Source organism: Platalea leucorodia (genome assembly GCF_965183815.1).
Source record: "Platalea leucorodia genome assembly, chromosome: 3".
Taxonomy (NCBI): domain Eukaryota; kingdom Metazoa; phylum Chordata; class Aves; order Pelecaniformes; family Threskiornithidae; genus Platalea; species Platalea leucorodia.
This window is the reverse complement of record NC_138825.1, coordinates 47,738,016-47,760,982: the sequence shown is the minus strand read 5'-3', so window position 1 is coordinate 47,760,982 and position 22,967 is coordinate 47,738,016. Positions and strand designations below refer to the sequence as shown.

The 22,967-nt window shown below is 46.3% G+C and overlaps 1 protein-coding gene across 2 annotated transcripts in view; it reads right to left on the bottom strand.

Moving 5' to 3' along the window:
* Positions 1 to 22,401, bottom strand: part of TRIM67 (tripartite motif containing 67) — a gene marked incomplete at both ends in the record, with an annotated part of 33,554 nt that extends 11,153 nt beyond the window's left edge. Inside the window, 6 exons of one of the 2 annotated variants that reach the window (XM_082307832.1) lie at positions 906 to 1,051; positions 7,658 to 7,817; positions 10,016 to 10,126; positions 11,436 to 11,558; positions 15,204 to 15,299; positions 21,463 to 22,401. In XM_082307832.1, coding sequence (XP_082163958.1) covers positions 906 to 1,051; positions 7,658 to 7,817; positions 10,016 to 10,126; positions 11,436 to 11,558; positions 15,204 to 15,299; positions 21,463 to 22,401 — 1,575 coding nt within the window. Of the gene's footprint in view, positions 1 to 905; positions 1,064 to 7,657; positions 7,818 to 10,015; positions 10,127 to 11,435; positions 11,559 to 15,203; positions 15,300 to 21,462 lie in introns of both variants that reach the window. The other variant, XM_082307831.1, reaches the window with a different exon arrangement.
* Positions 22,402 to 22,967: the final 566 nt, after the last annotated feature.

Genomic DNA, 22,967 nt, shown 5'->3' with positions numbered 1-22,967 from the left:
AACCTTTAGGTTTCCAGTGAGAAGCCAGTTTGCAGCTCCTGAAGAAATGCCATCACATGTTTTTGGCAAATCTCCCATTTGTGAAGAGAGCAGCTGTACTCCACAATGATCTCCAGATGCTTTCAAGGCACTAGCCCCTAGGGAATGCACTGGCCAGCCTGGTCCTGGAGCAACAGGAGCATGAAGCCTGCCTGAGGAGGAAGGGCCACAGCTTCCAGCAGGACATGGCTTGCAGAAAGCTGATGATTGAATTATTTCTGCCGTTTGTTTATCGGGATGTGGCAAGAAGGGATGGGAGCCTGTAAGCACCCTGCACCTGCAGCCAGAAGCAAGCAGTTGTGGCATCACCCTGAGGGTCTGGAAGGACAGCACTCGGGATGCCTTCCCATACTTACCAACTGCACCGCAGCATGTCTGCGGAAAGCTTCCACCAGCCTGGTCTCATCCACTCCCAGAGAAAAGACTTAGAAACCCTATATTTTTATACAGGACCCCATGTTTACTCAGATAATCAGGAAAAACTGAGTTGCATTTCTGGCCCAAGAATCTCAGGCCAGAAACAGGGTGCTATGGACAGATGAGAGTCGGGACTTCAAAGAAACCTCTGTTTTGTGGAATGAACCACTTTCAGCTCCTGTAGGCTAGTATGGGATTTTCTGCTCTGGTACACTCCAGGGGGACCTCAAGGCCCTCTTTGCCAAAGCCCTGAGAATAACCTCAACCAAACTTCCTACCCAAGCTGGGGGTCCTTCTAATAAGCAGCATCTGCACTGCCTTCTACATCCACGGGATGTTCTGACAACCCGTATCTTCCCTCCCCCATGTCTGTCGGGCAGACACAAATACATATCCTGAGGAAACTCACATACAAAGAAACACAAATAAATGCTGAATGAAATTCTCACTCGGAATTGGCCACCATCTCCATCATCAAGTTCCAAGATATAACCCTCCACCGGGTTGTGGCTCAAAGGTGGCATCCTCCAGGCCAACGTCACGCTGTTGTTTCTGGTGCAACACTTCTCCAGCTGCAGCAATGGGACGGGTGGCACTGTAACAGGAACTGGGTACAGATTAGTGTAACTCTGCCCTACCCCATCAGTCTGTGCTGCGAGCAGTACGGCGACCGCCCACCTCCCTCCCCGCGCAGCGGAGTCAATATTCGCTAGGAACAGGGTCCGTTCCCTTCCTTGAAACAAAAAGCAGTAAAAATGATATAACAAAATGTCGTTACTCGGTTAGACAAATCATTTGGCTGAAATACGTAAACAGAAACATATCTGGATATGCTTTTGGTGCCTCAGAAGAACTACAGTCTGGCGACCTCATGTCTGGTTTCCTTCCCAGGGGTCCTTCCCGTCCTGGGCCATGGGGCGGCATGGGAGACGCAGTGCTGCCAGGAATCCCAGCTCATTAACAAGGAATTGGGTTATTAACCAGCAGAGCAGCTACTCCTCCCAGCATGGCAGTGAGATAGAGCCTGAACTCCACCCACAGCAGGAAAACAATTCTTCACAACAGGGTTTGTTTTTTTTTTTAAATCTAATCTAACACACCCATACACACACACAGTTTTTCATCAAAACCACCTTGGATATGTTATCTTTAGGGCAGCCATATTAAAAGAAACTGTTCAAGAAAATTGTTCCATTTGCCAATTTTATCTAAATCCCTTGGTTCAGGTAGAAAAAGGAACTTCAGCACCACAGGAGACTGCTTGTGTCTCTCTCCTCTCAGAAATTACAGGTGTGACGTTATCTACCAACATGGCTGTTTAGTGACTTGCTCAGGAGAAACACCAAGAGCCTGTTGACCAGACCAGCATCTTAAAAATAAAAATAAACAGAGTAAAACATTCAGCCATGCCTCTGTAGGAAAGAGGGCTCCACCACGCTTTCTCTGCTAAACACAACTCAACGCTCATCGTTCACCCTTCACTGGAAATTATAAAGTGAAAATTCGGCCTTCTGGAGAGATCTGGCATGTATCTAATGCACTGTTGAAGTCGCACAGGTTAAGTGGGAGGTAAGTGATGCATAGACCCTGCCTGGTCTTCTGCCCAAGGCTGAATTTCACCATTCAGGATCATTTCTGCAGAGCTCGACTGTGTCTTACAAGGAGCTGAGTGCTCTGAGCATTCATTGACTTAGCTCTTAACAATGTCAGTTTGCTCTTCTTTTATCTACTCTGCGTTCAGCCTCTAGTTTATTTCCCTCCCTCCGTCTGCGGGAGAGCTAAGACCTTGAGCTATTCCTTTCGTCTTATTTTACCTCTCTGGATAAAAGAAGACGACTGTTCACATTTTGTGTACCAAACAGTCTGTGGGAAAATGCACGCTACTGTGTGACGGGGCTAAGGCTTCACCCCCACTTTGGAAGTGACACGAAAGTCAACATCACACTGGTGATAAACAGTGCAGAAGCTACCATGGCCTTCCGCTGGCATTATCCATCACCACAGTGAACGCGGATGGTTGGTAGCCCAGAAGAATGACGGTGGTCTGAAACAAAAGAGCTTTATAAATTAGCTCTTGAAGGTTTTTCTGTGAAAAGAGAAAAAAAATCCTTGTTCCTATTCCTTGATATTTAAGGATGATTCAGAGGGTGTCATAAATAAAAACCTGCTTGTTTTTTCACATGGAAAGTTCAGGCTTTTCTCTAGGAGACACTGTGTCTGAAGAAGTAACATAAATGTGACATTACAAGAGTCAAAAACCTAAAAACAAGGAATTCAGAGGTAATGGGATTTTTTAAGTGAGCCATTTTAAGTTTAGGGTTTTGTCTGTGTTTGTTAGCCTGTGTATTTCCAGTGATTGATGAGCCTGGGAGAAGATAGGGCTGTATCAGCCATCCACACTCCTGCCACTTCAGCTGACCAGTTAACCCTCTTGGGAGGCATTCACTGGACTCTCCCCACTTCTGAGACTCCCTCTGGCAAAACTGGATGAAAACCTAATTCCTGAAGTTTATAAAGTGCAAAATAGACAACACCCCCTCACCTCTGAAAAAAACACTAACCTCTCCAACCCCCTGCAAAAATCTCCTAGGAACACTGACGGGAGACTTTCAGGGACTGTTCACGTAATGCACAACGCTGAAAAAAAAAGAGCAGAATTTTTGCGGGAGGGTAAGCGTTTTACGAGTCCCTTTAAATTATGGCAACAGGAATGCTGTCTAGGATTAGAATATGTTTTCATACGGTAAAGTGCTGTTGTTCCCAGTTCCCAGGGGCAATGTGAATTTTGGCCCTATGTGTGAGAGTCACGCATACTGTGGGGAAGTGCCTGGGCTTCTTTACCGTCTCACTGGACATTTAAATTTTTGTGAGTAATCCTTATTAGCCTCCTACTCCCTTTGGGCCAGCCTGTGGCCTGAACTGCACAACCTACAGTAGCTGAAGGAGAGGTAAGAAGCTCCCACCAAGCAGCTGTGCAGCCTTGCTGGATGATGCTCGCTGCGCCTGCCTTCCTGCCTCCTCCCCTGGACGCAGATGGGCAGAGATTTGCCTTGATCTCAGATTCCCTCTGGGAGGAGAAAAGGTGAGCACTTGTAAAAGTCATAGGAAAGTGCGAAACGAGTTGAATAATCAGGACACTACGATATATTTCATAGTGAAGAGCAATGGGACAGTACTAAGAAAAGAAAAATATAGGCTAAGTGTCAGAAAAAAAAGAAGACTCAGACATTAAATTACAGTGCTGTCCCACTTCTTGTTCAACTTAAAGTCCTCTAGAGAGTTTTTGAAGGAAAAGATCAAAAATATAAAGGGAGAAATGATACTGCATTGGCACAGCAAGACCCATTAATGAGGCTGAATGATGCCCTGCTATTTCAGAAGTGCTTCATGCAGGTCACCCTTAGCTAAAAAAATGTGATACTGATATCTCATGTCAACTCAGCAGTTTCACAAACACATTGCTCAATGTATCTCACAGCTGATCTCCTCTCAGGGTAGAGTAGGGCTGCTCTAAGACGTTGTCTGTTATTTGTCCTCTTGACAAGCAAGTCGTGCAATGATGCCCTCCACCTTCCCAGATGAATTTTTAAAGGACTAAATGCAGTGAAAGAACGGGACCCTCAGAAACATGAAAACTTTGACCTCCTCCAAAACTGCACTACAGCCCTGTAATAGCCTGAGTCACTGCTGTAGCAAGTGCCCTAAAAACAGTTATCAAGAGAGAAGGAAAGACCACAGTTATCAAGAGAGAAGGAAAGACCACAGGCAAAGACCCAGGTCCATGACACAGAGCAGACAGAACCAGGGATAAAGCCCACGATGAAATGGTTAATCTTTCATTTTCAGGGCTGTGCAGCTCACGGCTGGAGAAGCAGAGAAGATTTGCGGCAGGAGATGTGTCTGGGGAATCTTCATGGACTGGTTTGCAGAAGAGGGAAGGGTCACTCCTGACAAGGAGCAGGGGCATATGAGTGAGTGTTCAGAGATGGTACAGGAAAGTAGAGAGTAGCTATATTTTTTCCTATTTTCTACCTAGTCTCCGTTTTACAACAAACCAAGATTGCATGACAGTTCCAGCTGTTTGAACAAAGCAAACCTGGAACACATATTTGCCTATTCCCATAGCTTGAACTGAGGAAATGTGATGTACACATTGAGCCAGTCATCAAAGAGGACAGGAATTCTGTGCCGAGGCACTCAGAAAAAGCAATAGAGAGAAGAAAACAGGGACAGAGGAAAGGGAGCTGGGAAAGCTCAAAATGCCAGCAATTACTAGAGCTGCGCATATGTCTCAGCAGGTCAGCTACCCTGGGGAGCGTGGGACTCTTGCCAAAGGGCTATCAGTGAGACCCTTTGGTCAACATGACTGCATAAGCTTTACTTCTGCACCTACCACATTTCTGCACATTTAATTTGTTACCAAATTGCTTTTTCTTTCTGTAAAAAGAAAAAACACCCCCTGATCTTTATTTATAGAGATTAGCTTTAGATATGGGCTTACACAGAGTCCACCAGTAAGGTACATGAACAAGTCACCAAAGCAAATGTAATGTGATTTGTTCTCATTTTCATTCTTCTTTGTCGAACACAGTGAATCAATGTTTACTTACAAGCATGCTTTCACTCTAAATGACCCTTGTAAGCTCACTGAGGTTGAATGAGGCCAGAGTTTGAAAAAAAATACAGAAGTTCAGTCATGCACTAAGCATCGATAACAATAGTACAGACCTTACATTGCAAAGCTTTTGGAACAAAACAACTTGCAGTTGGAAAAGCCACGCTGGCCCTATTCTCCTAGGTTTCTGCAAAACTCCCTTTATAGATTGTCTCTGATGTTCTTAATGCATCTGCTCTTGTCAGATCAACCAGTATAGTGACTTAATAACACTCCTCTCAACACCAACATTTGGCAAAGATTGATGACTTGTTGGTGTGCTGGGGGGTAGGTAGGATTGAAGAAAGAGCAGCAGATGTGAGGAGAAACATAGATTTTTCTTTGTGAAATTGGAGGCTCAGAAATTTACACATCCTGATGGTGATAAATAGCAAAACATCGCCCTGCAACACCAGCTTCTCCTCACAGTCAGCAACGTGATGTTCCCAGTGAGTCTGGGTGCTCACTGCTGAAATGCTGAGTTGCTTACTCTGGGGTACCTGTATTTCTAGATGCAAGACCACTCTGCATGAGAAGATAATGCAGAACTGGTTGAGGTCATGAAGGTAAATTTGAGAAAAAAAAATGCCAAATGTCAGACTGAGCAGTTCAAATGCAAATAGATTTGCAGTCATAAACTGAAAAATATAAATACACCTCTATATACTAAACAATCCTCAATACCTATGAATGTTGGCTTGGGACCAGTCAGCGGCTTGTACTGCTTGGGCACACAAAGGTGTGAGGAGGAAAAATGCCGTCCCTTATGAAGGAACGGTGGCCAGGATAAATGGCGTTTCCACCATCCTTTGCATGGCGTGTACATGGTCACACCAGTTGTGCTGACCAACCTGATGGGACATGCAGCAGGTACTCTCTAGTCAAGGCCAAAACAGCTCAAGGAAAAGCCCCTCCTGAGGTCTAACTGTTAAGATGCCCTGGGGAGCAAAGCCCAAGGGTGTTTGTAAGCTCTGAGCAGGATTGGGCAGAAGTAGTCCTGTCCTCTTCTCTGCTCCTCACACCGTGTCTAGCTCAGTACCAGAGCTTCATTGCTATCGTATACTAAATGAGAGCATCAGCAGAGAGCACTATCTTTCATAAAGCTCCAGTGAATCTGGCTCAATTCATGTCTCTAAGTCTTCAAGCTTAAAGCCAGATGAATGTCCAAAAGCCAAATACCTAAGCTGCTCTCACCTCAGGTGACCTGTGGTTAATTAACAATCTAAGTGGACAGTTTAACTAGTTTTTTTCTATGTTTTGGAAGGAGAGTGGCAGAAGATTAGTATTAAATATACTGAACAATAAGTATGGCCAGCATTAAATATAAACTGATTTAAACAGACAAGTGCAGACAGCATTCAGAGAAGTTTTGTCAGTGATACTCTTTCTCTCTTGACTCCTTCTTGGCTGTTAACATTTCAAAGGAGCAGTTCACAGGTGTTTTTTGAGTAACTTTAATGCAGTCCGTTTATGCCAAGATGCAAACCATTCCTGGAGAGCAGACTTTGGCCTTTAAATGTTTATCCTTGTTTCTCCACATACTTATCTGCCAAATTACCCACCCTAATTACTTCATCTTGGGTCTCTTAGGTTCAGAATTAGGCACAGAGAGGACAGATAAATTGAACAGAAATCTTTATGCTTGCTTGGAGTCAAAAAAAAGCACATCCGGCATCACGACACGATTATCCTTAACTGATTCACTGACTTCTGGCAGCCTCTACCCTCACCCACATGTATAATTAAGGCTTGAATCACCACTGAGGGAAGCTAATGGCATCATTCCCAGGGACCACAATGGCCTTCAAATCTAGCCGGTCTATGGATCTGTCTAATTCTGATGCAGTTCTCATCCTGCTTCATATAAACCAAGCTCATTACAAGCACATGATGTTAACGGGTTTTTTTTTTACCAATGGCATCTACTGTTCATCAGCTTCTGCTTTTAAATGCTTTTTTTAACCTCCTTTCCCTTTAGTGTGTCCCTCAGGATCATTCAGATACCTGGAATCAAGAAAGGGTATAGCCATGGAGCTACTTTCCCCTTGTGAATCTCTGCCTCAAGACTTTTTTTTAAGCTGGGCACTGTTCGCAGTACAGTCCAGATATAAGTCAAAGGTTGTTTTTTTTTCCCCTATTCAAGCATATGTGTGTGGGGGGGAATATTTATTTGCTACTTCAGCTGTTCCTGACAAGATACAGGTAATTAGTATTTTGAATTAACCATGTTAAATCTAGGAATGCTGTAAAATGGCATAAATTTTCATGCAGCTAATGTCTTTTTAATCTTCAAAGCTGATAGATAGCCCTACTCTGAAGAATTTCTCTTTTCAAATCTTTAACTGCACCTGGTGTCTCTGTCTGAGCTTGTTCAGGTCACTGCATGTGAGGCGAGCACACCTTTCCATCTGAATTTGCTTGAAAACCTTTTAAAATTATCCAGTAATTTCAAGTCATTCCTCTTTCCTCCCTCCATGTCCCCCTTCTTCCCAGCACTGTTTCAACACATGCATGAAAAACAGAAAAAAGAAAATCATAAAAGCTCACCCCTACATTTCATCTGAATAAAATCCAGCTGGTGAATCGACTGCAGTAAAGGTTCACTATCCAGAGTCAAGTCAAACTCAGCAGACACTTTTGGCTCCAAGGCTCCTTTGACCCACTGTTCCTGAGATACCTGAACACGCTTGATTAAAGCATCCGAAATCTGAAAGAGAATATCAGGCTTATAACAAATTATAACACATTACAAGTGACAGAATGCCTGTGAGATAGCTACAGCACAATGAAACCAGGAACATGACAGCACAACAGCTGAGACAGGATCTGGTCATTTTGGGGTGAGTTCCACTTATGTTGCTTCCTTTCATCTCGTCTTTTCAATACAAATCTCATCTTAGGGTAGGAAAGTAAAAATCTCATTTAGAAAGCCTGTTAAGATTATGTTACGTATCATGCCTCTGAATGCCACGTATACTTCTGCACTCTGTTCTCTGATATGCATAGTCCAGTTTTGCTCGCCTGTTTAAAAAGCAGTTGCACAAAGACAGGCTTAAATGTTAGAGGGTCTCTCCATTCAGCAGAGATGATTCAGTGGATGAAAGCTGAAAGGAATAAAAAAATCAAACGGGAAGGAAGGTGTATACTTCTCACAGTGAGGGTGGTAAGTTGTCAGACAGATTTCCAAAGAATATGACGGATTTTCTATCATTATATCAAAACCAAATTACATTTTTAAAGCTTTGCTCCAACTCAGCCCACAGACAATTAGGCCAAAAGTCAGACTAAGATGATTGCAATAGGCTCGTCTGGAAGTAAAATCCTGGCTCCGCAGAAATCCGTGAACTCAACTGTCCTTGAGTTCAGTGAAGCTGCCATTTGGATATCTGGAGCCCCCCCCAGTGAGCTTCTTGTAAATCACAGGGAGCAGAATTTTCTTCTGGATAGGTCAGAAAGCGTTTTTCTTTATTGCAGGAGTTCAGATACCTTTCCTCGTTACTGTCACTGGAAGACACTCCTGTCTGAGCCCCTGCATCAACAGCTCCTAATCAGTCTGTGCAGCAAGTGGAGAAGCATCTTATAGCCTTCCTACAACCTTGGAGTCACTTACTGGGATGCTGGATCCCTTGGCTGTGTTTCAATGTCCTGGCTGCAGTAGTTGCTCTAAGTAATGCAGTGTCTCAGTGTTTGCTGGTTGCCTTGAAAGCATCCTTAGATAAACCAGGAAAAGCTAAAAACAAAAGTATTTTTTTACAAAAGGTGACTGCAAAGAACGAAGCCACAAAGGTTACAGGGAAAGCAAGCTGAAATGAAAACGAAGCATGTATATAGCTAGCATGTAGATAAGACCTCAAGGTTTCATTTGTCCTGCAGTATCCAACAGACAGCCTGCTAAAATCTGTGTAGTGTTGAGATTAATATACACCACACATTTCCCCACTCTTGCTTGAGACCAGACGTGACAGTAACAATCAATCTGGAGTGCTAATAGGTTTAAGTTGGCTAATTCTCATCCTGTTTTTTGGGGATGCTGTGACAGCCCCCTGACACTCATGCATTCATGTGTGCAGCGTGCCTTGTTCAGCTGACAGCCACACGCAGATCATTTGGTTTGATATGCCTTTCTTCTTAGGCAATTAATAAGGCAACAAAACTAATAGGGCAAAAGAAAATAATTAATAAAAATAATAGAATTAATTAGGCAAAATAATTAATTGGATAATAAAACTGTTATGGTTTATCTCATCAATAGACACTTTCACTGCTTGCACCTAAGAAACAATATCCTGCAAATCAAGGCATTTGTTGGCTAGGCCGTATTTTGCAAAGAGGGGGTACCTGGAGCCTCCAGTTACAAGACAGGTCTTGTATCCCTGTGAGGTGCAACAACCCCAGTGAAGCAAACCCACACGCAAGCCCTTAAGGGGAGATGTTGAAAGGACTCTTGATGAGAGAGTAATGCAAAGGGAAGAAGCAAAAAGGGGAGAAGCGCTACTCTGCTGAGTCATAGAGCTTTCCAAATTGATCAGAGAGCTCTGTGAGGCCCCGTGTTGGGTTTCTCAGATGAGAATAAAATAATATTCTGCAGAAAGTTATCATTAACTATCATTAGCATCTCTCTTTTGGCCCAGAAGGAAAGGCTGGCAAGAGGAGAGATGTCAGCAGTCAGGGAAGTGGTGTGACCGCTAACTCCACACCTCGGTCAGAGTGCGGCTGTCCAAAGCCATCCCTTTGCTGGGACATTCATGCAGTCACCAGGCTATCTGAGCTTTTAGACAGTACTAACAGGAGTTAAGGTGAACCTGCCTTGGAGGTGGAAGAGGCTAATTAGCAAAGCCTTCCATTTTTAGATTTAACTTTCAGGTCGTCTCTTTTTTTCCCCCAGAACATCTGAAAGAAAAATACCTGTAAAAACCCAGAGGGATCATTTTCTTTGATAACTTCTAGGCAGTACTCCATAAGCCCTGTTGACTGGCGTAGCTTCAGTGTACAGTGATTTATCTGGTCCCAAACAACCTGGAAAACAAGCATCAGTACAGTTCTGATGACTGCCTCAGCTTACAGTGAATTGTGTAAGATTATTTCAGAAGAGACAACGAATGGAAGAGTGTGTTAAAGCTATGCTTAATTTAGCTGCCATATGGCCATTGCCATATCTCCATCAGCTACACTCACTTGCTCTGTATTGTAAATACCGATAATTAGCTTGGCAAAATGTTGTGCACAGGGAATCTCAATTTTCAGAGCAGATTAATTGCTCAAAGATCAGGCTTGCTCGAGGCAGAAAGAGCACAGAACATGCTTCTGCATTTACAGTATTCACATTTACAATCACACTTTCACTAAAATCCAAGCTTTTAAAAAATCCTTCACTTAAAAGGCAAATATTATAGGGGATAACTGCAGGAGTGGTTTCTTGCAGATTATACTCTACCATTCTCTTCACAATTCACCGTTGATCCTGCTCTGCTTAAGAACGCACTGCTGGGGTTAAGAAATAGAAAAGCTGCATCTTGTTTTTCCAGATTTTGGACTTGATTCTGCTGCCACATGGCTGTAGACTAGGCCTAATAGCACTGTGTTCGATAGCACAGCTCCTGAGGTACAGCAGCCTAACAGGAATAAACTGCAGGATGAGCTGTGCTGTTAGCAGTATGTCCTAAGTGTTGGTTCCTGTTAAGCATGGGGTTTTTTTAAATGCTGATCTCAGGTAGATTTTATTCATTGTTTGTAACGTTAGATTTTTCATTTCAGTTTTTCCTTCTGTCTTAGATACTATTCATGTTACTGGCACTATAATACCTCAGAATCACATATGCAGTTCGACATTTCAAGAGATGTGTCTATTTAAACATTTCTTGACTGCCACTTTGTTCAACCATTTATAGCTTTCTTCTCCATCCCTCTTCACTGCATTTCTTTAATATCTTTTGAGTAAGCACATGGATTTTTGCAGGTGGCTTGCCTGAATTTCAAAAGTTTGGAGAGACACCAAAATCCCCACATTTTACTTGGGCAGAAGGGCTTTCTTGCATTTGGAAGGTCCCAGAATCCAAACCACACAGGTTTCACTCACAAGCACCTCTCACAAGACAGCCCAAAACCATCAGATAAATAAAGACTGATGGCCTGATTTAACAAACTGCTGAAGTATATGCCTCATTTTAATTGTATAAGCACAGTTCCACCAAACTGCTGAACTGGAACCTGCTGAAGGACTTTAAGATTTGTTCGTTAGGTGTTTTCATGGTGTAAAGGACTTCACAAAATGCACAGTAACGCCAAGTATCAACAGCCGTGCTCAGCTGATGAGAGTTGTGCTCACCTTCAGCTTGTGCTCACGTTCTTTGGTCACCTTTGTGAGCAGTTTTGCCTTTTGTCGTGTTAATGCATCAACCAAGGCATCACACTGAGCGACAAGACAGGCCTCATAATCCAACCCGTTCTCCTAGAAGAAGGCGAGAGTCATCCTCATCAAAGAAAGCATATTTTACACCTTAAGCTATTGTTCGTTCTTACCTGGTTTTCCATTCTGAAAAGACTTCCTTTCAAGACTTTGGCATTTCTGTTGCCTTTCTGATTTCATTATAGCTGTACCACTAATAGCCGCAGGCTATAACACGGAACAGTAAGATGCTATGCCACAAAATGGGCTTATTTAAAACCCTGATTTACTGGCACTTTCCGGACAACAGATGTAGTACAACATAATGCAAAATCTAGACCTGATACACGCAGTGCATACATATACATAAGAGGGTTCTGCCCCATTCTGTTTTAATTATCCCACTCTAGCAACTTTGAAATCACTGGCTCTACACTGTGGCAATTAGAAGAGAATTATGGACCAAAATCTTGTCTACAGGCTTATTGCATGGAAATGCTAAAAAGACTATCCCCATCTTTCTCATAGGCCCCCTTTCAGTACTGGAAGGCTGCAATAAGGTCTCCCCGCAGCCTTCTCTTCAAGCTCCTCTTTCCAGGAGATGTTCAGTTGTCCTATCAGCTTTCCTCCCAATCCCCTAAGTTACAAAAAAAAAAAAAAAAAAGCAGCATTAAATGTGAGAAGATTTTAAACATGTGCTGAAGGAGGAGCATCTCCATAGGAATGCCATCACACCCCCCTAACTCATTACTATCTCGTAGCTCTTCTGATTATGCTTTTCTCTTCTTTTCTGTTCATTGCTTTGTCTTCATTCTTTTGAAAGCAAAACTTTCAGCACTGTATTCCCTTCCCTCACTGCGAGACACACGTCCCGTTCTCCAGCTGAGGGACACAGGGTCGCTCTTCCCTGAGAGGCCCCCGCCGCAGTCCTCCACCTGCCCCCAAGATGGGTGGGGGAGAGACACCAGACGGCTCAGTTCCTGTTCACAGGCTTGTCTTAGACTCTTCCTGTTTGCATCTCTCCTTCCTCGGCTTATATCACACCCGCCTCCCTCTTAAGCCCATTTCCATCCAGCTACTTTTGAAGAGCCGGTTTGTGTACAAAGCCTGAATCAGACGATGGCTGTAGTGCATCATTTCTCTCCTCATCTTCTGTTCACACATCTAACGGGGTGTTTGGCGCTATGCCACTTTCAAGTGAGAAAGGATGAAATTGTTACACCAGCTAGGAAAATGTGAAAATGAGATAATGACAGCAACAAGGAGGAGCAAGGAAACAAGAGGGGCAATGAGGAACAGGCACTTTCTGAAAGAAGAGACCAAAAGATTTAAAAGTGACCTCAGAAAGAGAAGGGAAGGAAAAAAGAGAGGGAAACAAGAGACCTGCAAAGCAGGGAAATGAAAACTAGAATATGAATTTGCAAATGGACCCAGGCAAGATAAAAGCACAGCTCCTGGTAGCTCTGGCAAACTCAGAGAGGAGATAAAGAGGGCAGATGGCTGTCTGGTCTGCTGTGCATTGAGACAGGATAATAAAATGTACATATTGCTCACTCCTTTGTGTAAACATACATTTTAAATAAATTTTTGCTGAGGGGTAAATGTCTGTATGTGTGTGTGTGGCAACCATCACAAGACTTCTGTTAGAAATAACCTGCTCTGAGATACATGATTCTGGGTATCAATCTATGCACAAAGGCTACATCTAATCCCCCCAAATAACAGTCCAAGAACTGTTTTTTTGGTCCAGATGCCAAAAGGCACAGATCACCTCATGACACACCTAAACCCTTTCCCCTGAAATAGCATGGCTGTACCAAACCTGCCTACCAGCAGTATTCCCTGGTATGTGCTATCATCAAACGCTGCTTGGGCATCACCTGGGAAGAGTGCAATTTGTCACGGGACAAAACCATGCCAGGGAGCTCATTAAGGGTTAAACTCTGTGGGTGATCATCTTTAGAGATAGGCCCTAGCCTTGTTTTACTTATGAATACATATGCAGCTGATTAGTCCTGCTGTTTTGGTTTGCTGAAATTTGATGTCCTCACTCAGACTCATGCTGGAGACTGGCTCAACACTTCAGGTTCAGGTCCGCCTTTGTGCCCAGATGTACCTAAACGTTAGAGGGGGATTGCTGGATACAATTTCCTCTTCTGAGTTCTCCTCTAGCATTTTAAGCAACGAGCAGCATCAAAGAAATGGTGTGGTCTTTTGATCTAATTGTAGCAGCTCCCTTATGCAGAGCAATTTGGCAGTGATTTTATTGAAATACATTAAAGGATTTTACAGCACAGTCATAAATAGTCATAATAGGCCACCTTAAGGTTTCAGAAGGGAAAAATACATTTTTAATGGAGCTAGGTGACTCAAGAAAAGATGGTTGGTAGACTACTGTTTTGGATGAGCTATCCCATCCTAAAATAGCTGTTCACACCTATAGGAAGAACTGCTCTCTAGAGGTGCCTGTCCTTCTCCTTGGACAATGAAAGAAGCCCTAATGACTAGGTTAGATGAGCTACTTAACTTTTAGATAGGTATTATCAGCTGAGAGAAACCTCACACTGTGACCAAAACACAGCGTGTGACAGGTGCCAGTCGGTGGCTTCGCACTGGCTTCTTTCAGTTAGATGTGCTATCTTTTACCAGTTTCCCAGATTTGGTTTCTTCCCTTCCCCACGTGGCCACAGAAGACTGTGAGGGTGGGCAGCTACACTGCCCTGTGGCAACCTGAGAGCTTGGGCAGCATTTGTGTTATGAATTCATCATCTGGAGTGTCAAGTGGAATATTTTAATGATTAAATTCTAAACTAAATACAGATTTTCAAACTTCTGCTTTGGCTTTCTGTTAGTAACAGGCACAGGACTTGCCTGTTGATGAAAGATGAGCAAGCAGCAGAGCGGGCATATCGCAGAGCAGATGATGTGTATCCCACAGAAAATCCACCGCGGCAGAGCACTGCTGCTGCGGATGACAAGTGTCCCCTCCTGGGCGCTGTGAAGCTCAAACTACGGCAGTACATTTCCAGCCACACTCTGCTGGGTGAGAAGGACCTTGAGGAGCATCTGACCTCCAGCACAGATGGGTCTAAATTTGGTTGAAAACAAGACTTGTTTCGTTTTCAGTTAGTGCCCTCAATTCTTGCACTCACCACAAGCCCTCTTCTGACTACTAAAGCTGGGCAATTATAGGCACGAAAATATCTTCTGCTTCAATAAACGACCACATTGATTTAGCAGCCTTTGTTTCTTCTTCTTTTTTTTGACTTCCTACAAATACTCTAATAAGCAGGTTGACTGGATTTTGTCCAGAAATGAGTATGTTTTTAGAAAATGTAAGATGAAAAACAAGTAGTAAATTTTGAATGTGTTAAAATGAGAACTTATCCTAAATGCCCAACTGAAGTGATTACAGTCAGGAAGGAGCCCAGAAGCATGACCGATGGATTCAATCAAATACTAATCAACACGGCTCAGATGTCCAGTATTGAGTATCAGCTTCTTGCAATAAACAGCAAACAATCTAGAAGCTAAGAGAGGCTTGCAGGCATTATTTGATGAATAATTTTGCCTAGCAAATCCATTCAAGAAAGGTTAGATGATTCCAGGAAAGATGAGAACAGCACAGGAGACAAAGTCATCAAATAAATTATTCACTCAGTTCTATTGATTACTGTATTATCAAAACAGCTAATATGCTACAGTTACCTGGATCTGCTGCAATAGATTTTTCAGCTGAACCAGAAATTCTTTAGCTTCCTTTGCTTTATCTGAAACACCATTTAAAGCCTGAGACAGCTGTGCCTGCAAGAAAAAAAAGGGGGGGGGAAAAGGGAAAATTAGAGATAAAATGCAAATGTGTTTCTTACTAATCCTTGGTTTTGATGATTAATAATGTGCTAAAAGGCTTACTTGCTCTCACATGTATTCTTACATGAACAGAGTGTTTGTGCTAGAAAAGAATAGTTAAGATTTTAATTGCAATAAGATTTAACAAAGGTGAAATATGCATGTGGGGGCAGTCGAGTATTGTGTCTGCACATTCCCTTTTATTGCAGTGACTCGGTAAGTCAAAATACCTTTTTATAAGACAGCTACCCACATATATAAGGAAATAATAGTCTTACACTTACACAGTAGCATCTGTCGTGCTGAAAAATCCCCAAGTGCTTTCCAAAATGGCACTTTTTTTGCATCAAAGCCTGAATTTTTTATAAATGTGGTTGACTCTACCAAACCTGAGATACACTAGGACTTCAAAGACAAATCTGCATTTTCAGACTTCATAGTAGTATCCCTTTGGGGCTCCAGTTTCCCATGGTCCAACCCAACAAAAGGGTGAATATCTCTGGAAAAGCTGGGAAAAAACCCCTTCCTCTAACTTTTGACTGGTGAGAGATAAGGACTATATCTACTTTAAGTCCATACTGAAGACCCAGCATCCTCTTTGCTCAGCTGGTACCTGAGATCTCTAAAATGAGCAAGCAGGTTCTTGATGGACTTCCAAGACGGGAGGGAAACGGCGGTTCTGCCCCTGGACAGACCCAGAAATGCCGCGGTCTGAGCGGAGCAGCCCCGGCGCAGCTTCCCTGGATTACAGAAACCATATTGCTCTGCTTGTTAGTCCACGGCAAGCCTGGATCCAGCATTACTTCTCTGTGCAGACATAACGCAGAGTGACCAGATAGGTCCCATTGTGAGCATCCTGCAGGTTAGACACTCTCTTCACAGGTCTACACCTCAAGCAACCAGATTGCCAACGCCCTGTTAATTATCCTTGCCAAACGGATGTGACAACTGACATCAGGAAATAGAAAATGAAGTGTCTTTGCTAATGTTGGGCTTTCAGAAGGTTAATTCCTCTTCTTGATTCCTTAGGACTAGAGTGTGCCTTGAGACAGTGCCTTGTATGTAGGAAGGCACAAAGGTTATGAGCCTCTAAGAGGAGAGCTAATTGAAATTCAGAAGGTCACCACTCATTCTCTGCTTCCCTCTTGCTCCTGGAGGGAAGAAAATCACTCCATCCCTGAAAAGGGCACAGCTCACTTCTTCGGGCTGCCAAAGTTCTGAGCCTACCTCCTGCCCGAATGTCTCCTACTCATCCTCCCCTTGCGCTCGCTCATTCGCACAGGACAGCAAAGAGCAGACCCTGGCAGCTCCACCTGGGCCCTTCACAGCCCGCCCTGAGGCAGGCAGCCTAACGCAGGCAGGGGCACCCGCCCAACCCCACAGGGCTCTGCGGGAAGTGGGCACAAACCCCGACTGGGAGCTGGGACTGAATTATAGAGAAAGAAGCCATCCTAGGTTTTTTTCCTCATATTCACACAAACTTTTTCCTTTTATCCCAGTTGTAGGTATTACATTAGTGCTAAATTTGAAAATAAACTATGCTTTACCACAACTCATTTGTAGCAAATGTAATGGGAAGACACATTACTGTGTACGTTTCTCAATATTTGAATATTTAATACTCTCTTACACAAACTCCTGTCACTTCACAAAAATGTATAGCAATGATGTTTGATATGAACAGTACCTGAGGTCACAGAACCAAACTCTAAGTCCTTGAAAGGGTCCCTATTTTCTGCCAGATCAGCTGATCAGGACTTCGGATCAGCTTTCCACAGGCTGACTGTGGTTGCCAGTTTAAAGCCCACCCTTTTGATTGCGCTTTCCGCTCCATCCACGAGGCACGTTGGAGCGTTTGGTTTGTCCAGCTGACGGAGGACAAGGTGGAAGCAGCATATGATCAGGTGGCTGGGGAGGAGGCAAGAAAGAAATAGGTGGCAAAAGCACAGCCTGCTCTGCCATTGACTGGCTTGACCAAAGTGTCCCAGGGAGGCAAGGGCTCCTTTCTTTCAAATGAAAACCACTGGTTGGTTTCGATAAAAATAAAACTTTCACTTTTCCAACATCTGCCCTTGCTCTCAAATCATCTCAAAGTGCATTTCACCGGATAAGAGGAGCCAAAAGCTCCTGTGCTTTGATGCTGTGTGGGCATCACAGCAGCCACAGAAAACTGAATCACTGCAGACGAATTGTAACCAGCATATGTACGATGGCAATTAGCACAGTCACTCCTGGCTCCCAGCACGCTCCCATTGCAAAGAGCTGCAATAGAAACTCAACAACGTCATTGTTCAAAGGGCTTGTAAGCGAATTGCCACGTTCATTAAAACCTGCGGTTGCATTAATGCAACTGCAGCATGAAACCAAGGAGGAGACCAGATCTCCATTTGTGAAACCCACTTAGAGATAATAGCCTTGTTTTTCCAAGCATTTGTAAAAGATACCTTACAAAGCAGTGGAATTTAGTCATGCACTTCCCATTCAAATCAAATGGAGCTACATGACTAAGCTCTCAGTAAACCAACCAAGCCATAAAAAAAGGCCCTGTACGCTCAGAGCAATCTTTCGTGCTGCAGAAATATTTACTGGAAGCCAAACTGAAATGTTACAAGCTCCATTGACTGCGACTATTAATAACTCCTGACAAACGGTATTCTACCTGGCGTTATCTTTACTTGAATACCTGGTCTTGCAACCAAAAATGTGGATGCTGGAGATGGATACCAAGTTTCTACTTCTATCAAATACCGGAACAGAGAGATAATGAGAGTGAGTAATTAAACCAGATGGGCATGGAAGACCGATGCTTCCTTTGATTTTAGAAAATGAACCAGATAATGCCAACACCCTTTTTCAACCAAGCGGTTCATGCTCATTTAATTTGTTTTCCCTCCATCTCTCCTTAGCAACAGATTAACTATTGATTAGATAAGCTTACCCTGGTGCTCAATTCTGAAACAGCCCTCGTGTTTTTGGGAACACAACTCTTTAGGCTGGCAAATAAAAGCAGGCATTCAGGCTCTGATACTTGCCTTCGACCGCCTGCCTGCTTGCCTGTCACAGACCCATCCAGCTGTGGCTGGTTTTTTTCAGCATTTTGGGGTGTGTGTGTGTGTATATATATACATATATATAACCATTCAGAACGGGCAGAGCTGAAATGTGTCCACCATCATTCCTCATATTAGTAAGTCAAAAAGCCTACCAACTTAAATCTGACAACAGTGTCACTGTTCTTGTTATGAAGATCAAAAAGGACTTCACTTTGGCAGTAAGCTTACGCAGTTTTACTTCATGAACTTAAATTGTTGGTCTAGATGCACAGTTCATGCGAGTAAATACAATAAAGCCCAGTTAAGTCAGTGGATTTACACTGATTTATGCCATTGGGCCCCTGGTTTTATTGTACATAATTTTTAATTTCTCTGGAGAAGTTACTTACAGCCGTGTAAAGGGGAAACCCGCAGCATTAAGAGGGACCAACCAGTCTTGTGCAGCTTTCATGCCAGCAGTACAGCTGAGGGTAAACGCACATTTCATTGCACGGTCTGAAGCACTGTACAGACAAGGTTACACACTCTATTTGCCACTAAATTGCTATATAAGGCTGAGACAAAGGAGCAGTCAAACAGGTTGAACAGAAGGCTGATACAGAAGCGGAATGGGAACGGATTCTGAAGCTGAAGGCAGGGAGGGCCTTTGGAAAAGCAGTTCAAGAAGTCAGTAGGAAAACTGGTTCAAGTCTGCTGGTGTGGGATGAAACTGTGAGAAGTGGGGAAATGGCTCTGGCAGCCCTTCGTAGGTGAAGAATACCAGCCAGTGGCCTTAGAAGGAGATAAGCAGGTGCTTATCAGCTGATGGCGAACAACTGCCAGTCTGTCAAATTTACTGGGCTAAGAACGCTTACAGACAAGCCCTTCCAGCTGCCTCTGCCAGCTACGCCCGGAGCATCTGGAGAGAACACATAAAACTTGAATTACATTTGGCATACCACTCAATGTAAGTAATTTATGGTTTGGCCAAAGTAACTACAGGTAATAAACTTGCAGAAATTGCTGTATCTGAGAACTACTTCTAAGCAGAAGTATCTAATTCCAAAACAATTTATCTGAATTAATATGAGCTGATGATTTAGGCTGTCTGGCTATACTGTTCCATTATATTTATCTTCTGCCAAGCGCATTGTTCTGGGAAAAATAATATTCACAAGAGCACAATTTTAGAGTCCACAAATTAGTTAATTTTGAGTATTTTTTTTTCTTTCGCTAGAATTTTCACATTGACCGCGTCTGTAAATCAAGAGAAAATCACATTCTGTGATACCTGAATCCCAGAAAAAAATGCTATAAAAATACAAACCACCAGGGTACCGTTCTTTCTTTCGACAATATTTGACAGCAGGAAGGAAAGAAAATGACTGACTGTGCACTTTGATTACACCGGAGTTTATCACATTGTTCAAAAGGCATCAAACAGTTGTAACTCAAGGCAGACCATAATACAGCACAAGCTGGTCTCTCACACTCCAAAACATCAGCCACGCTTGCACAGTGAACTCAGTCCCTGCTCATTAAAATAACTCTGCTCAGAAGTGGATCCTGCCATTAGCACAAGTAGCAATAGCCGCTAATTTGTAATCTGCTCCTTCTGAGCCAAGAGAACGTCTCCTCCGCACAAACACCCGCCACATCAGGGAGGAGATGGCTGAGCCCTTGGCAGAGAGTATTCACGCTGAAACACGTACTAAAGAAGTTTGTCTTTCTCAGACGGACAAACTATGCAGACCACCCCAAGGAGCATCTTTTTTGAGTCTTAAAATCGAAAGTCAATTTTTTTCCTTGCCAAATGTCTTAGCCTAGCTTGTACTCAACCCCTCCATGTCTGAGGGATGGTGAGACCAGTCCTGATTTTGTCCTCTCCTGCAGTGCCTGAAAGGATCTCCCTGTGCTTCCTTTACTGCTAACTGCAGCAGAGAGCGAGAAGGGAATCCTGCAGCCGGCAGAGCTGGCCGAGTGCTCTTTGCACCCCTGTGGGAGAAGTCCTTTCCCCCCAGTGCAGCGGGAAGCTCCCAAGGACGGCTCTCAGCACTCGGGTATTGAAGTCCCCTCTGCACATTCATATGTATTTACTGATCGTTTTTCCAGAGTCCACCGTTCTTAGCAAGAATGAGGTAACGTCACACACTTTTTCAACTTCTAAGGTCATGTCATGCTCTTTATTCCAATGGTTGCAAAGTCTTATTTTTAACAAGGAGAGCGCGGCCAAGTGACCCAGCAGCTCTACTAGAGCTCGGCAGACTGCCTGTGCTGCAAAGTGCCTGGCTCTGAACTCTTCCCGTGGGGGCTCCAGGGAGGGGTGAAGAGCATCGCTTGCAGGGAAGCATGAATCAGACCGCGACATTATGTGACTCACAAAAAGCTTTACTTGTCCCCAGACCCCATCCATCCTACTCTTCCCTACTCGTTTTTGTGCCATGAAGGTCCCTCCAGCCATTCCTTCTGGCCTCTTTGGGAACCGAGAGGGAGGGGAGGCCTCTTTGAGGCCCAGGAGACAACACGATGTCCCGTGATCCTCCCTATCACATTTTCCTCCCTAAAACATTTGGGTGGCTCCGGGCCACTCTCCCTGATTGACACAATGGCAGGGAGGAAGGCCTGGCGGGAAACGGTTGCGGCAGCTCCCACCGAGCCCCAGGTGAAAGGGAGGAGCGGCCAACCTCTCTGCTCCTGCTCCTCACAGGCGGCTGCTGCTGCCCGCGAGAGGACGGGATGGCCAAAGACCTTGTCTGAAAGGCAAACAAGTTAGTGAGACAGACTCGCTAATCCCAGCTGTCTCTGGGGGCCCGGTTTAGCCTGAGATTTGCTGGCTGAGATAAGGTGAGGCCAATATGGGAGGGAGTCTGCGGGTTTTCTAACCCTGAGCAGAGGCTGCGGAGTCGCTGGGCAGTCAGGACGGACCGGAGAGCTAAGCGCACTGTGCCAAGGGGAAAAAAGTCGGGCAGGATGACGGACGTGTAGCGTCCTCGTGTCCCACAAACTCCAACCCGATGGAGTCAGGGCGCGGGGACGAGCAAGTCCCAGCGCCGAGCGCTGCCTCCCGGTCGGCCGCCGGGACTCACCTTGTGCTGCTTCCACACGGCGCCCAGCGCCTTCAGGTCGTGCTTGCCGTGCTTGCCCTCCTCCAGGCACCGGTAGCAGACGGGGCCGCGGCAGCTCACGCAGTACATGCTGTAGTTCTCCAGGTCGTGCTCGGCGCACGTCGGCGGCTTGCGGCCGCCGCCCGCCCCCTTCCCGCCGCCCTCGCCGCCGCCGCCGCCGCCGCCGGGGGCGCCCGGCTGCCCGGGCGGCGGGGCCAGGCGGTGCTTGGCGAAGGGCCCGCGGGCCGGGTGGCAGCGGAGCTGGCAGGCGGCGCAGTACAGCACCTCGCACTGCTCGCAGAGCACGGCGGCCGGCTCGGGCGGGCTGCGGTCGCAGAGCTGGCACTTGGCGGCGGCGGCGGCGCGGCCCTGCTGGTAGCGCTGCACGATGGCCTCCAGCAGCCGGTTGCGCTGGAAGCCGCGGAGGCCGCGCTGGTCCAGGGAGGCGCTCCGGTGGCACTGCGGGCAGGTGAGGGAGGAGCTGGCGGCACCGGCGCCCCGCGGAGCCGCCGCCGCCGCGCCCGGGGGCGCCGGCACCAGCGGCAGCACCCGCACGCCGTTGGGGGACTTCAGGCTGGGGGTGTAGGAGCCGTAGCCGCTGTCGGTCTCGCTGTGCAGGCTCAGCTTGTCCGCGTGGTCCCCGCCGCCGCCGCCGCCGCCGCCGCCCGCCGCGCACTCCGAGTCCAGGCAGGCGGCGGAGCCCGCGGCCGCTGCCGGCCCCGGCGCGGCCCCGGCGGCGGCGGCGGCGGCGGGCGGCGGGGGGCCCCGGGGGTGGAGCAGGGGCGGCAGGTGCTGCTCGCTCTCCGGGGTCTGCACGGCGATGGTGCGGGCGCAGGGCAGGCAGACGTTGTGCGAGCAGGGCAGGATGATGGGCTCCCGGAAGAGCGAGCCGCACACCGGGCACTTCAGCTCCTCTTCCATGGCCGCGGCGCCGCTTTGTGCGCGGGGCGCGGCGGGCTCAGGCGGGCGGCGCGGGGTCGCGGCCGCCGCCGCCGGCTCCCCCCATCCCCCGCGGCGCCCTTCGCCGCCTGCCTCCCCTCCGGCCGCCGGGGCGAGCCCGGCCGGGCTCCGGCCGCCGCCGCCGCGCCGGGCGGTTCAGCACCCGCCGGGGGGAGACAGCTCCGCGCCGCGGGGCCCGACCGGGGCCGGGGGGGCCGGGGCCGGGGCCGGGGCCGGGGGGGCCGGAGCCGGGCGGCGGGCGGCGGCTGCCGGGGCGAGGGAGAGGCTGGCTCACGGCCGCGGCTGGGCCGGCAGCGCGGCGGGGCTGTTTTAACGTTGGTGGCATAGAGTAATAATATATGGGGAGGGGAGGCGGGGGGCGGAGGGCGGGCAGGAGTGGGAGGGGGCGGGAGGAGCCCTTTCCAGCAAATAAGGGATCGCTCTCTCTACGGCTGGGGACGGCGACAACATCTTCTAAAGGATCTCTCTACAGCGATGTCTTTATACGCTTAAATGAAGCCAGTGCTGGGGTAGCGGATCGAAGGGGG